Here is a 15,262-nt window from a genome sequence, read left to right as displayed (position 1 = left end):
TTCTAACAAAACAACATGGGTACCTTCTCAAGATTAAGATGACTGCTTTCCCCATTGGAAAAGATGACTTTTGTCAGCTGCTATTTATTACTAAAAGATTTGCTTCCCCAACTCCTGTACCAATAGATATATTCTGTGAAGTAATGCAATCAAAATATGATTGCTTTATGGACTGAGAACAAAGAATCACGCACTCCTCCTTCAAAGTCGTCTTTCACATTGCTCTTACACTGAAAGAAATTCACTACTGACAAACTCATAACAGAAGTCTACCTAAGGAGGCAGCAGTGGGCAGATCAACACCACAAACAACCTTTTTCCTCCTTTCCCCCCAACAGACAGACAATTGGATGCCTTGGAGTTTGAAGCATCCAGTAAAGACAACAGCAGCAGCCCGTTACCACCACCTGTAAAAAGATAATTCTCTCTACCATTTTCTGCTGGATGCCAAAGATGGACCGTTGAAATCTGAACCAGTAATATCCTTAAGCATTACCAGGAATGAAATAAGCTTGCAATCCAGAGGTTTTGGGAAGTTACTAAATTTGGTAGCTACCCAAAGGGTTTTAAGTGTCCTATTCCTGGAAGATAACGTGGAGAACTAATCAAATCATTAAATTATCTTTCTGCATTTCCCCTGTACTTTAACTTGGGTTGCTCTACATGATATTCCATGTGCAGGTTTCTGTCCCAAATGTGCTTTAATTTAAATATAATATATGGATTTAAATCAAAACAGGCAGACACAGAAATATGCTGGATGTTACTAAAAGATAGAGCTCACTGCATTTTTTTTTCTTTTTTTCCATCAACCATAGAAAGCTTTATTCCAAGCCTGATAACACTTTCAGTTACAAAACACGTGGCAAAAAATAACAGTTAACACGCAAGATCTGCCATATTTCTACTTGCCTCTATTCTTATACTGGACTTTCCACATTGAAGGATGGAGAATAAACCTCTCTCATTTTTAACATAATGAATATACCTAAGGGTAGCAAATAAAAGTTTTTATTATTTTTAATTTTATTTCACAAATGTTTCACTTTCCCCAAGCCGCCATTTCTTAGTGCAACAAACCACACAGTGCTAGTTGCTGAGGTATATATGGTTAAACTAATTTCATCTTCAACCCAAACCGCAGTGTTTTCTCTCACCTTTTATTTTTTAAAGTAATGATAGCCATATAGTCACTATTTCACATTTCTAAAAATAATTCCACTCTAGAGTAAAGAATGGTTTTGTAATAATGACAGGCTGTAAAAAGCAACAGCCTTATCCTCTATCACCCATAGAACTCCTGCTGTTCTTTTTTTTTTTTTAATATATTTTGTGCAAAATTAAGTTCTGTGTAGGTCTGTACCATAATTTGGAAAAAAACTGTGTACAAAATGTACTTAATTTTTAAAAACAATCCCAAAGTCAAACAACAGAGAAAGGAGAAACAGATCAGAGGCAGCTGAAGTTTTCATATGAGAAACTAAATATAGTATGTTCTTAAAGCTCCAGTAATACATTCTTCCAAAATCCAGAATGCACTTTGGTCATTATTAAACATTAGTACAGAGGCAAATAAAATACAAAATGCTTGTTTGTGTTGCTTTATATATAAAAATATTTTTATACCACATAAGTTTAAGATTCAATACTTCCAATCTTTCAAGATTCTGAAGAGTAGCAAACATAGGGCAATATCCAGACTCTTGTCAACAATTACTTGTTGTTTTTCAGTATGAAGCTAGTATTTTAGAAACATAAAATGTACGAATACTTGTGCCTGGTGGTATTAATCCTCCCAAAATAATGTGTAGAAGGAAAGTTTGTTAGAAGCTACTTAATTCCACAGGGATGGACACATTTTTGTCACACGGAAGAACCACGAGTCAATATGACGGGTCCTTGTGGGAGGCAGAGGGAGAGGTGTTGGAAACCCCAGCAGAAAGCACATGGGAATGACACCTGCTGGGGAGGAATGGGAGTTATTTTAAAACACAAACCTCCCAAGCACCAGGCTTTGTAGCTCTGCTGCTCACCAGAGCAACTTGTTCTTTGTGTTTAATTGTTCTTAAACTTCAATGTGGTATGAATGGCATATACTATAGTGTACAAGAGGAGAGCATCTATCTATCTTTTGCTCAGTCATTCAAAGCATTCCTTTCACCAGTAAATAATTTGCTTGTTTAAATATTCAGCTTCAACATATAATACATACTGCTCCATAGTTCACCATAATATATCCCAATTAATATACATTTATATGTATAAAGTTTCTCATTAAAAGTAACAATAAAAAGTGCACATGCACAGTCAGAGCTGCACATAACAGCTCAGTATTTCAAATAAATACAATATTTAGTTTTTATCAAAATATCATACAGCAAGGTAACCATTTACAATTATTGCTCTAATAAGTGTGTTATCAAAGAACACTTGTTGACTTCTTATATAATACCATTTTAATATCCCAGGATATTTAAACTGCAGCCTATATGAGTTTAGATCCTGGAATTACTCAAAAGTATTAGAAATTCCCACCTGTTTCTAATAGTAATATAAAACATTTTTGCTACCTGTCCTACTGTATTGTCAGTACTTCATTTTCTGAGTATGTCTCACTTTTCTATTGCAACCAAGCATCTATTGACAGTGTCCTCATAAATGACTGGTGCAAATGAAAGATTCTAAACAATTTTACCAGACTATCAAAAATCAAATTACTTCCACATAGCGTTACTGGTAACTAAAAATGTTCAGCATTGGCTTAGCTTTAACAGATAGAGCAATTTAGTGTAATCGAATTTCAGGATTTCAAACTCTCAGACACACAGTTTTTGACCTTTCCTAAATCTGACCCTTTCAAAAACTAAGCAAGTTATTTGAAAATAAAACATAAATGTCAACTAAAACAAACATAAACCAGTGAGAAGATGAAATAAATACAAAGATTGCACAAGACAGATGTAAACACTTCCGTTTTCCAAATGAATTCCTTGAAGAGGTTGTAGCTTCTGAAATACAGGTTCAGTGGCTGCTGTGAGGCAGTTTTGTCCATCAATAAGCTTTTCTTTAACACTGTGTTATTTCATCTTCTTTCTATACTGTCAAGATTTGATCTTCCAGAGCTGAAAAAATTAGAGCAGTACATCAACTTATTTCTCAAATAATTTCTACCAGAACTGCAATACCAGCATGTTTGGGGTTTTTTACTGCATTTGCTACATACACTAATGACACACAAAATACATTTGTCATTTATTTACTTCTAACAAGAAAAAGATAGTAGATGTAAGCAAACTTAAAAGGCCAATAAAGGGCTTTGTGACAACTACAAGCTTGTGCCTCATAACCTGAATCTTGAAATAGTTTCCAAAGTCCTTCAGCAGTGACAAATCATCACTGCAGGACTGCTCACAGCAATCCCATTTCTACTGCAATACTCACTGCAGTGCAAGACAAGGACAGCCTGCTCTGTCTGCCTCTCTTAAAGAGCAACAGAGTCAACAGTGAAGAATTAAGGAGAGAAACCAAATCTGGGATATGAAGAAAAGATAAGGGTGAGGAAGGTCTTGTATTTATGTGTACAAATGTCTCTGTATTTATGTCTAAGAATTCTTGTAATTAAGTGATCCAAATAAAATTACAAAGCCACAAAATGAAAAAAAAAAAGTTTAAAGGGCTTCTCTGACAAATACACCATTATTCTTCTGATGTAGATCTAATTTAATAATTTAGTAACAGTTTTCAAATAATAAATCTACTAGTTAGCATGGTTAAAAATTGACTATGCTTCAGTATGTGTTCCATCTATAACAACATGCTGAAAAAAGGATGCTTCTCAAGTATTTACCTTTAAATTAAATCCAAGCAAGTCACTGATGACACCAGAAACAGCTGACAGGATGACAACTTGGGTGATGTTATAAAGCAGTGGATTCATTGTAAGCCCATATAACCTAAAGGGACTGTCCAGTTCCTAATAAGGCAAAACAACAGCATCATTAAAAAACAAAAATGACACAAAGGGGGTTTTGTTCACATATGTAATGAGCAATATTAGATAGTTTAAGAAGTCTTCCAGTCCCAGTGGAGTATAACATTCTTCTATTATTCTGCATATCAAGCAATGTGCAGGAAAATATCCATCACAGTAACTGACTGTTGACTGGTGTTGTCTAAATAAATCTTCCAAAAATTGGAGGCTACCTGTGTACAGTATCTACCAATCTGCTCATGAAGCCAAGAAAATAAAGAGCTAGGTGCCACCATCTCTGAATTCCTTACAATTTTCCAGAAATCACCTTCAGTGTTAAAAGAACTGAGAGGCAGCAGAACCACAAAAAGTAAGAAAAGAAAGATTTTTCATAATGACAGAAGACTACCTCACAACTATGAAAATCAACAAGAATGTCCTTCCTATTGCAATTGCCTTCCTTTTCCATTAATTTTGAAACTACCAACTGACCAATATAGCCAGAAAAGGATGATGAAGGAAAAAAAAATCCTAATAATCATTAGACTGCCAATATTTTACTTTTTTTTTCTATTGGAAGGAACAAAAAACTAGCCCAAGTTAATCCACAACAAAACTTGAACAAAAAAGCTATTTCACCTATTTTCAATTATTGGTGTGTGAATACAGTCACCCAAACTTTTCTGGCCTAGAAATATGTCAAATAAAGGAAAGAAAAAGAAGTTTTAAAGTATAACAGTCTATTATATAAAATCTGCCAAGTGCTTTGGTCATTTATATTTTTTCTAGCTTTAAATTCATCTTCATCCCTCTCCTGCATTACATCCTGGGCCTTGAAAAAGACCTTATAAACCCTTTCTTAAAAATTAAGAATTTCAAAGCTATGATTCTTCTTTCAAAAGAAGTGAAATAAGAATGAACAACCTTTTCATTTAGATGTAATGTTGTATAAAACTGCTGCAAATATAAAAGATACAAAAGGCATGATTCTGTGAAGGACAGCAGACAAATTCTGTAAGGAAAAAGTTTTTAGATTTTAGATTCATCTTACCAATTCTGTGAGTAAGAAAACAGTACAAATATTCAACAGAATCTAATCTTTATAAAAGTTTAACAACCAAAACCACACAAAATCAAATGAAAAAAATCCTGAGCCCATTTAGCTAGTAGGCATGAGGCATATATTTGCGCTGATCACTAAGTACCAAGAATTTATTTAAAGCTCATAGTAGGTGGCTTGGAAATCTCACTTTTCGGTATGTTCTCACAATAACTAAATGATGGTCTGGGTCTGGAATTTGTGCCACAAAAGCCAAGTTCCTCACTGGAAAAGGCATGAACACTTTTTTTGAAATACTGAGAAGAGCATGAAAAAATGGAAGCAACTTAGACCAAGAGTTGATCAGTATCCAACCTACCCACATTCTCACAGCACACAAACACTTCACCTCATGAAATAATACCCTGAAACTGTTGGGCTTTGTCTGTTCCTGTCCAGTCTCCTTGAATCCTGATAACCCTTCTGCATCCACAGTGTTCTTTGAACACCCAATGCACTGAGAATACTTCATTTGCTCCACAACCAGGTCCTAAAAGCCTTGTAGCCCCTTATTCTTACACCAGGACACAGTCACTGATTAAGCCAGGCACTCTTTATTGCTGTAGCACAACTCTCAAGCAGTTGCCTTGTCAGCTCTTGAGTCCTTGCTGACTGTCAGTCGTCACATGGAAAGTGCCGTGTATCTTTTGAGAGAGGAGGGGACCAACACACACCTTGCTCAAGGTGTGCTGGTGGGAGGAATTAATCATCTATCCACAAGAAATACTCTGATCTCAGCTACTGGCTGGCTAAATTAAACAGAGTTTTAACTTCACTTTATGGGCTGCTCCCTGGCACATGGGAATCAACAGGCTAAGGGAATCAAAATTCATTGTGTGGTAGAGTAAGGCCACAGGGTCTTAAATCACCACTGTATTGACACTCAAAAAAGACAATAAAATTGTATCATTTATTTCTCAAGCGTTCATCATCTTGACCACCCTTAAGTACCTTCTCTCACATTGCTAATATACAGCTACAGAATAAAACTTACTGGCTGTAATAATAATTTGCAATCCACAATGATAGCATAACAGACTGCAGTGTATGAACAAGCAGCATCCCTGTAAAAGAGGTACGGGGCAAATTTAAACCAAAGCACACCCTACTGTCTGCAGAAGTCAGATAAGTGACTTTAACCAATCTATTCTAGTTCTTTTTTATAATATGGGAATACCATTTTAATTCTTACCTTCAATAACTTAGTAGCAAGCTTTAAAACATTGTTCACTAGAGTCAGTTCCTCCTTCTTATTAGGTTTTTTCTCCATTTTCAAGTACAAGTTTATCTGATTTAAAACAAAAACACAAGTATCACCACCTACTCAGAATTTAAAGGAATTAATTTGGAGCTATTTAATATTTTAACAATGTGATTACTCAGCAGCCATATGACAAAACTATAATGACATTTCAGCAAGCAAGCAAACATTTTGTTTCCTTTTTAATATTCAAGAACAAGTACTGGCTCAGCACCACAGGAAAACACAATGCTTTATGATATAACAAATGACATTTGACATTATTATAGTGCTAATTTTAAAGTTTAGTCTGATCTATAAATTAGGCACAAAAAACCACCATCATAGGTAGGGTTTACATAATTTCTTTTCCTCATTCAAGGGTTGCCTGAGGTTTGACAATTCATGCCCAGAAGGTTTTTATACTAGTGAGCAGAACTTACAAGACTTAACATCCTCAAAAGTTATTGAACAGAATGAAATGCTAAACCATAACTCTGCTAAAGTGTAATTTCTTTTAAAGATTCTAGTGTAATTTAGTACTTCATGAGCACCTTGAGTGCAGAAAATCAATCTTTCCAGTGCTTTGAAATATTTCAAAAATTATTAAACCCTTCATTGCTGTAGGAGAACAGTATAATCAACGTTTCAATACTTCTGTGATGCAGACTTTTTTAGGTCATTATTTCTGAGAAAGTCAAGAGTTCAAATTATCTCTCTTTTGGCCTTTTAGCAATTTTGAAACATCAGCTTTCATTCTCAAACAACCTGTCTTTGATATCCTAGATCAGACTAGTTTTTTTTTTTCTTTTCTATTGCATAACAAAAGCAAATCAAAGGAAAAAAATACCTTGAAAAGCCACTAACTTTTTATTTTAGGATGACAACCTTCAAAACAAAAATGAACAATTTAGCAATATGCTGAAGTAGTCCTGATGACACTTATCTGACTACAGAAAGGAAGTCCTACTATATGATGCTATGATATATTTTATCACCTCATTGTATGGTGGTTATTGAAATATGGGCCATAGACATCTAAAAGAAGTAACTGATTATCAGATCTCCACAAAGACCACTGTAAATTTCTTGCACAGGTTAAAAATCAAAATCTATGCCTAATCTATTCCAAAACATATTAAGCTCCTGAATTATTACTATTGCATTTTAAACTAAAATTATGCTTTCAGAGCCAAAGAGATTCCAATCTTTAAAGATAAAACTATTGATTTCAACAATGCAAGATTTATAAGCAGGACTAAACTAAAAATAAAGGCTCTAATTATCAACTCTGAAAACCCTAGGAAGATTCAAATCTCTTTTAAGAGCTATTATGATTCCCTTAATTTCAATATCAAACTTGGCATCAGGAGAAGGAGTGTGTATGCACAGCCATCTACCACACCTATTTTGAGATTCAAAGCAGGCAAGATGACAGCTATGATCACACCATACATTCTATTTTGCTCACATATTTACAAGACCAATTAAAAACTCTTTCAAGAAGGACCTGAAAAATTACAACCAAACAGCATAAAATCAAAAAAATCCCTCTTAGTTTCCTATCATGACTCCTAATCACGAAATTCATAGGCTGAATATAAAGCACAAAGAAGTGCTTGGAACTTAGCCGACAAAAGCAGAATTTTCAATTTCATCTTATCTGTGGAAAATTTAAATTGCATCTGGGAGTTGAGACTCATTTGTCTTTTTTTGTTATTGTTGTACTTTCCTGTTTGTTTGTTTTCAGCTTTGTTCTCTTCTCAGTAAGTCTAATAACTGTAGTGTGCCACTTTCCAGGACATTGGATCAGATGCACTTTTTTAGATAATATGAGTGTTAGTCAATTTTTTGGGTTTGACCTTTCTTGAAAAAGCCAAAATGTTAGACTTCCATGAGTCTGTCTCAAGAATGCTGTAAATATGCTGTAAAAATGACTGAAAAAAAAAGATTTCCAAGGAGTCTAGAAGAGACTGTATGTAATCCATGCAACCTAGCACTCCTAAGCTATGGGACTCAATACAGGAACTCACTTCATAGAGGGTTACGTTTGTTTTCAAGTCTTTTACTCACCCATCCAACACAGATTCCAGAGGGTTTTTTTCATATTTAAAAACTATGTTTTATGTTTGTGTTCTGTTAGATGTTTAATTATATCAAAGGAGATGGTATCTCTAAGGCCACTTAAACAGAAGTTGGGATAAAGTCCAACATTTATCTCAGAACTTGAACATGGGTTGCAAAGTTGTTTCACTTCCCCATAATTAACTCCCTAATCCAAACTATTTTAATAAATCTACAAGGCCTGAGACCTACCAGATTAAGTAGTTGTTTAGATATAAAAATATAGGTCTATATAAATTTTCACCTGCTCAGTAAGTAATATTGAGGTATTGCTGTACTTTTTACTTGTTTCAGATCCAAGAGTAACAAATCTTAAGAGAAAAACAGTTAGAGAAATGCACCAAATTCCAAGTTCCCAGTTGTAGTGACAATCAAGGAAAATCTCATGCATATGAAGTAGCTGGAAAAAGAAAGAGAAAAGAAATCAAAATCTCATTTCAAGTAATAATTACATTAATGTGCTGGCTTTACATTGATTGACATTTGGGGAAGAAGTAAGAAACCACCCACAGAAGTGGGTCTAAGCCACTACAATTATGATACAAGAAATAGCTACGTATCTCCACAACTTCAAGAAATGCATCCCAGAAATAAATAATGGAAGGCTTTTAGGCCTTCAAGATTTGACCCATAATTTTAAATCAACACTGTATCAGACACATGAGGTCTGAAAAAAGATAAATAAGAATATACACTCTAAGACAATATTAATCTCCTGTTCAAACTTGCAAAGGTGCTCCATGGAATAAAAAAAAATACACCTTCACATATACTAGATTTTATGTAAATTACATTCTTAATAAAATACTTATAGTCAGCTAGCAGGGACATACAATAGAATTAATTAGAAATTGGAAAGAAAACACAATCAGAAGCCATTCAGAAGGTCCCCCATATTTTGAAACAGAAGCTCAAAGCCAAATCTTAAGCAACAAAAATCTTCTTTAAACATAGATTTGCTTACTAAAAGATTTTCCACTAGAGGGCAGGCAAATATAGCCAACAAGCTTGTTTCTCACGAAAAGCATCAACTAAGTTCAGTATCAACTGTCCTTGCAGAAGTGTGTTTTGATGCAAAATGAAGGAAAAAAAAAAAGTGTTCCAAAAACCACAGTGAAAAATGAAGGAGAATACAGATTTAAAATAATACAGTGATATCACAGATGGTATCCTGAGTTGGCAGGGATACGCAAGGATCATTGATTGAACCAGCTCCTGGTCGTGCTCAGGACACCCTCAAGAACCACACTGGTCCAGGTGTAGAATCCACCACTTTCCCTCCTTAGACTCCATCCAACTGGTGATTGCCCAGCCCTCTAATCTGCTGCAACAAAATTTTCTTTTGCTATTACAAAAAAATATTCTAAAGTAGATGAAATGACAATACAAAATGGAGCTCTATTCCAAAAAGCTCTAACAGCTGTTACTGGTTTTTCACTGGGGTCTTCTAACAAACTAAAAATCACCATGCAAAAGGCTCTCAAAACAGTTTTAAAAACTATTTAAGTCATGGTTGTTTCTCTACAAGTAATGTTTCCTCACCTGTGCACAACAGATAAACACAACTGAGATAGTCAGTAGGAAGGCAGATGAAACGATTACATCCACTGAGCGCTGAGGACCTCGACGCTGAAAATACAGGATATGCACATGTGAGTGAAACCCCACCCAGGCACCACTAGTTTGAACTAGCAGGACTAGTTAGAATCACACTGTTCTTCACTGCTTATTTCTCAGTTGAGTCAGTTCCCTACACACCTTCTTCTGACCACTTTTTGTTAGTCACATTACGATACAAATATTCCTGGTGGCACAGGAAAAGGTGGAATATACAAGTGTGGTTGCAAGGAAATAAGGGAAGACATTCCACAACAGGGCTACCATATGCAGAAATTTAAAACACCCAAACTACATTCTATTATCCAAGTGATGTTATCCTCCTTTCACCCCACCAGGACCACACTAAATCTTGTTTGTTTATAGTTCCTGCTTTCCACAGCCTCCACACTGTAATTCCTTAATGTTTTCACAAATCTTTTTCTGCTTGTAAGAACTAGTGATAGGAGATTTCAGGGATCAGAATGTCTTACAGATAATACTTGGGCATAACTTCTAGCTTCACCTGGCATCCATATACACACAGCACAAATCACAAGAACTGTCTTGCTTTATAAATTCCTTGTGTTAATGACACCAACTGATGAGACTCTTAAAGTAAGATATCATTAGTATTAGACTACAAGTGGTCACTTTTTACCCAACATATTCACACAACTTTTCAACTGGCATTACTAAGACAAGATGCTAACTCTGAACACACCCAGGCTTTAATCCAAGGTGAAAACCACACAATAACTTTCTCAAAATCTGTCTGCCTGCAGGCACTGCTGGCTCAGACTCACAGAAATGAAACATATATGAGACATATGCACCAATAGTAAACGTACAGGAGGAAATACTCAGACTACAACACCAACCTTCCATCAGCAGCATAGGAGATATTTTATGTTAGAACATAAACATACCATATTTTAAGATGTTTAAAGTTTATTAAATGTGTTTAAATCTTATTAAAGAAAAAATATACATTCTTTTACCTTTAGATAGGACCTGAGAGAAAGCCACATTTTTATATTCTGCACTTTCTTCAAGCGGAAGTGAGGTACCTCTGATTTTCTTGCCCTTCTAGCAGACGTTAGATGACCAAAAAGTTTGGCAAAAAGTAGCCTCTGCAGAGAAGAATTAAAATTTGCCTTAACTGTTAAATGATTTTCAGAGGTACTAAATAAATAAGAGAAAAGGCTTTACTAAATATGTCAATATAATGTACAACACACCAGTATAAATTAAAATCAGCTAATATAAACCAGAAGTAAATGGAGCATATTATTAAAGAGAGGAAATACACTAAACATTTTAAAAGTCTCCACATTCTAATGATTAAAAAAATTTAGCTAACACTTTGAGTTCCTTTCTTCAAATTTTAGACAACATATCTGTTTATCCTCTTAAAATTTTTGGAAAAAAAACCTAAAGCTGCCAATTATTTGCATTAGAAAGCACCTGTACCACTGAAGTTCCTTTTAATAGAAATCGTTATTAGAAGTAGGTTAATTCTATTCTGTATTACATCACATATTTTGACTATAATTTGAGAATGGAAAGTATCAAAATGTTTTTCTTGCAGACCAGTAAGTATTTATATGCTGCAGCTTGTAAGGTTGCTCTCTGAAGTTTCAATTGAAGTAACAAGTTAACGGTGTAGTACTTCAGAGAGCAACTCTTACCATCTCCAGCTACAGAACTGATCTAACAACAAAGCAGGCAAAGCCTTGGCCAGGGATGGACAGAACTGTTCTGAATGTCCCATCCATGGAAGAGTTCAAGGCCAGGTTGGATGGGGCTTTGAGCAACCTGGTATAGTGGAAGGTGTTCCTGCCCATGGCAGGGGGGTTGGAACTGGATCATCTTTAAGTCCCTTCCAACCAAACCATTCTATGAATTAAATTGAAGGTTTTGAATAAAACACACTGGAAATTTATAGAGCCCTTTTCCTGAAACTACTTTTCCTTGTGGAAATCTGAAACAAGTGGGATGTGACTAAGCATTGGGATAATTCATTGAGCCAGCTCTCCCCCAAAAAATTCTCTCCAGAAAAAAAAAAAAAAAAAAACAACAACAAAAAAATCCGACTTCAGTCCAGTAGAACTGAATCATCTCCTAAACTGCAAGCCCACTGAAGTGTTTGTCATCACTGATCTATGACTCATAGCCTGCTGAAGAAAACAAGTTTAAAATATCCACAAAGTCAAAAAGTGCAAACATTAAACCTTGGTTTGCTGTAGATGAAAGTCTCTTAGTTTGCTGTTCATACCTGTTTATATGTTCTCTCTGCCACACAGAGCAGAAAAAAGAAAATCCACACTAGGGACACCCGGACCACGAAACTTATAATAACCATTGAGAGAACCAGAACATCTCCATCTGATCCAAATGCAGTCATGCAAAGCTCAGTGGCAGAATGTGCAGCTAGTTGCTCTAAATCTTTTGCTTGGAAAAGTCGAAAGACAAAGGGCATTAAACCCAAGATTAAAGATATGACATTTCCAAAAATCTGATAGCCAATTCCTGGTATATAGCTGTTCACCTAAAACCAAAAGAAAACAAGGTATATATTTAATTTTGGAATGATTTTTTCATTAATTCAATAAACAAAATATTAATGTTTTTTATTTTATCACAAAGAACACTTTATAATCTGGTAAATTGTATGAAAACTTCAACCAATCAGCTTCCCACTTTACTATTAAAAAACCAGGAAGTCCTCAAAGAGCACTCAACACACAGGAACCAAATAAGACAAATAATTTCAAAACCCAACAATAAAACACTGCAGTTAAACTCCAGTGCATATTCCTGCATTAAAAATTCACTGAATGCTGAATTAGCCAAGTGGGCCAATCAGACTGGGCTGCTTAGATCCTGTATGTTGCTCCTATTTTTGTTTGGTTTTTAGGTTATTATTTTTATTTTATTTTAGGTTATTATTTTTAGCAGAATCAAAGTGTTTACTGTGCAGACAGGACTGGAGTTGTGTTGTGCTGGCTATGGTTTGCTGAATTTCTCTCTGCTGTGTATTGCATCCAAACCTGTCAAGTCTCTGAGTCAGGCAGAGATCAGAACTAGGTTTGTGAATAAGTTGCTTTTTAACAAGTCGGAGAGAGTGAGTATCAACTTGTCAGAACTAGTGAGAGTTTTCTTTGGCTATGCTTGGATTTTATGAGCTCCACAAAATACCCATGTTGTCTATATTGAAAAAGAGCACATCAATTAAATGCATTTCCAACTGTTTCCTGAAGAGGAGTACTAGGAAAAAGGAGGAAGGACTAGTGAGAACATCCCACTCATCCTCTTAGAGGTTTGTTTCCTAAAGTGGAAGGCTTTCTTTTCCAGTCCTAACTTTAGCAACCAGATACTCAGATCTGTATATTCCTAACCCAATAAGTTACTTGTTCATTTAAATCAAGGAGATAAACTCAAATATTCACAGCATCTATCAATAAAACTGAGGTTGGTTATGTGAGCAAGCACCTAACAATGCAACCTTTTACTGTCCCAACACAGAAGATCTGGTAGCTCTTTAATCTAGTAGTAACAAGTAAACCAGAGTGATGTAAGACAATATAAGAACAATAATGTGAATAACAGATACTCAAACAGTAACACAAACAAAAAAACAAATTTAAAAATCCACACCAACCAACAAAAAAACAAACAAACAAAAACAAACCCCAAACAAACCCAACAACAAAAACCTGAACAACCACAAACTAAGCTCAGTAGTAATAGTGGTAGTGCTTACACTTCTACATACAACATTTGCATAAAGTAAAACAAATACTCACTCTGTTCATTATCATACCACTGATTTCAAGCACAGACATATCTGCTTTCTTGCAGTCATTACCCTCCCATACAATTGCACTTATTTTTTCTAGTCCTGGATTCAAACTGTGGATCCAAGGCAAATGACTCTGGGAAAGACAAAGAATATCTTCTATCAGAAATAAAAAAACTATTTTCATGTCAATATGCCTTTGTCAGCAGTATACTAACAAATACCCTCTCTGAAAAAAAACCAAAACAAATAAAAACCCAAAAACAAAAACAACAAAAAACTCACACCACCAAAAAAAAATCCCCAAAAGCCCCACACAAACAAAAAAACACCAAAAAACCAAACCAAACCAATTTAGACTGACATAAATATTGCTACATAGCATTTACTTCTACTATATATTAACCTAATTCTTCAAAACCATCCGCTTGTTTTCCAAGAAATAGATATGAGAACAAATCTCTCCTCTATGCTCCATTTTCTAACAGCAATGACTTAATGGGATTAAGAATTTATTGGCTTCTTTTTCACTCAAACATACCAAAGAAGAGAGAAATATGAAAGCAAAGTTCTACACAGAAGTAATTTTTAATTCTGACATTTAATGAGTTGTTTATTTATTTACCCCTAACATTCTGAAAAGCACTCTTCTCAGGTCAAGCCTGAGGGAAACAGGTTTTTTTATTTGCTCTTTGTACACTTCACAATCCTTGTTATGCACAAAGACCACCCTTGCTGTATGTGCCAGACAGAGCGCAGTAGGTGTCTCATCAACAAACACAGCTCCCAGAGCCAAACAATCCCAGATTAATCTTCTGAATGCACTTAGGGATCAGGAACCCTTTTTTTCAAGCCACAGAGCCAAGTGAGAACTAAAGGATATGGAAAAAATGCTGAGGTAACAAGTACTGCTGTGGCCATTTCTTGATTTTTCCCAGCCCTGTCTCTCTCCTATCCCATTCAGGAGATTAAATTTGCTTTCAGCTTTAGTTACCTGGCACAATGTACATCAACACTGCTGGAGGTGGTGGTGCTGGCAGGGGCAAGGGCATGCTATTATTTTTAGATTTTAATTATCATTGATTAAAAGTAAAGCTTTATTTTCATTTTATTGCTTGCTTTGTAAGTATTGATCTGAAATATTTTTAATCTGCTGAGTACTCAATTTTCTTCCTGCTTATTTCTACTGGGTGAAGAAGAAATTATTTATAGTATTGTAACAGAATAAAAATTTGTTGCAGGTTTTTCCTCACCACAGTTTTCCACGCTCTCCCTCTAGAGGGAGTATCAATACCAGGAGCTGAAACTCAAAAATTTACAATCTGCAATCAAATAGAAAAAGTTCTTAACTGGTCAAATCAATATACTGATTCCTGAAGTCAATATATACACTGTAATTCAACTCACTACTCCAAGGTTTAGTGTTTTATG

General features: G+C 35.1%; 1 protein-coding gene across 4 annotated transcripts in view; it reads right to left on the bottom strand.

Moving 5' to 3' along the window:
* Positions 1 to 795: 795 nt before the first annotated feature.
* Positions 796 to 15,262, bottom strand: part of PHTF2 (putative homeodomain transcription factor 2) — a 61,763-nt gene continuing 47,296 nt past the window's right edge. For all 4 annotated transcript variants that reach the window (XM_014255186.2, XM_014255188.2, XM_005526020.3 and 1 more), the window contains 8 exons: positions 13,839 to 13,967; positions 12,308 to 12,580; positions 11,031 to 11,162; positions 9,976 to 10,062; positions 8,678 to 8,833; positions 6,262 to 6,357; positions 3,848 to 3,973; positions 796 to 3,122 (listed from right to left, as the gene is read on the bottom strand). In XM_014255186.2, coding sequence (XP_014110661.1) covers positions 3,102 to 3,122; positions 3,848 to 3,973; positions 6,262 to 6,357; positions 8,678 to 8,833; positions 9,976 to 10,062; positions 11,031 to 11,162; positions 12,308 to 12,580; positions 13,839 to 13,967 — 1,020 coding nt within the window. In that variant the 3' untranslated portion in view covers positions 796 to 3,101. The remainder of the gene's footprint in view (positions 3,123 to 3,847; positions 3,974 to 6,261; positions 6,358 to 8,677; positions 8,834 to 9,975; positions 10,063 to 11,030; positions 11,163 to 12,307; positions 12,581 to 13,838; positions 13,968 to 15,262) is intronic.

This window comes from Pseudopodoces humilis, chromosome 5 (genome assembly GCF_049639895.1).
Source record: "Pseudopodoces humilis isolate 2021_Gansu_Grassland_sample_001 chromosome 5, ASM4963989v1, whole genome shotgun sequence".
NCBI classification, from domain to species: domain Eukaryota; kingdom Metazoa; phylum Chordata; class Aves; order Passeriformes; family Paridae; genus Pseudopodoces; species Pseudopodoces humilis.
Note: the sequence above shows the minus strand (reverse complement) of the source record. Positions and strands in the feature narration are given on the sequence as shown.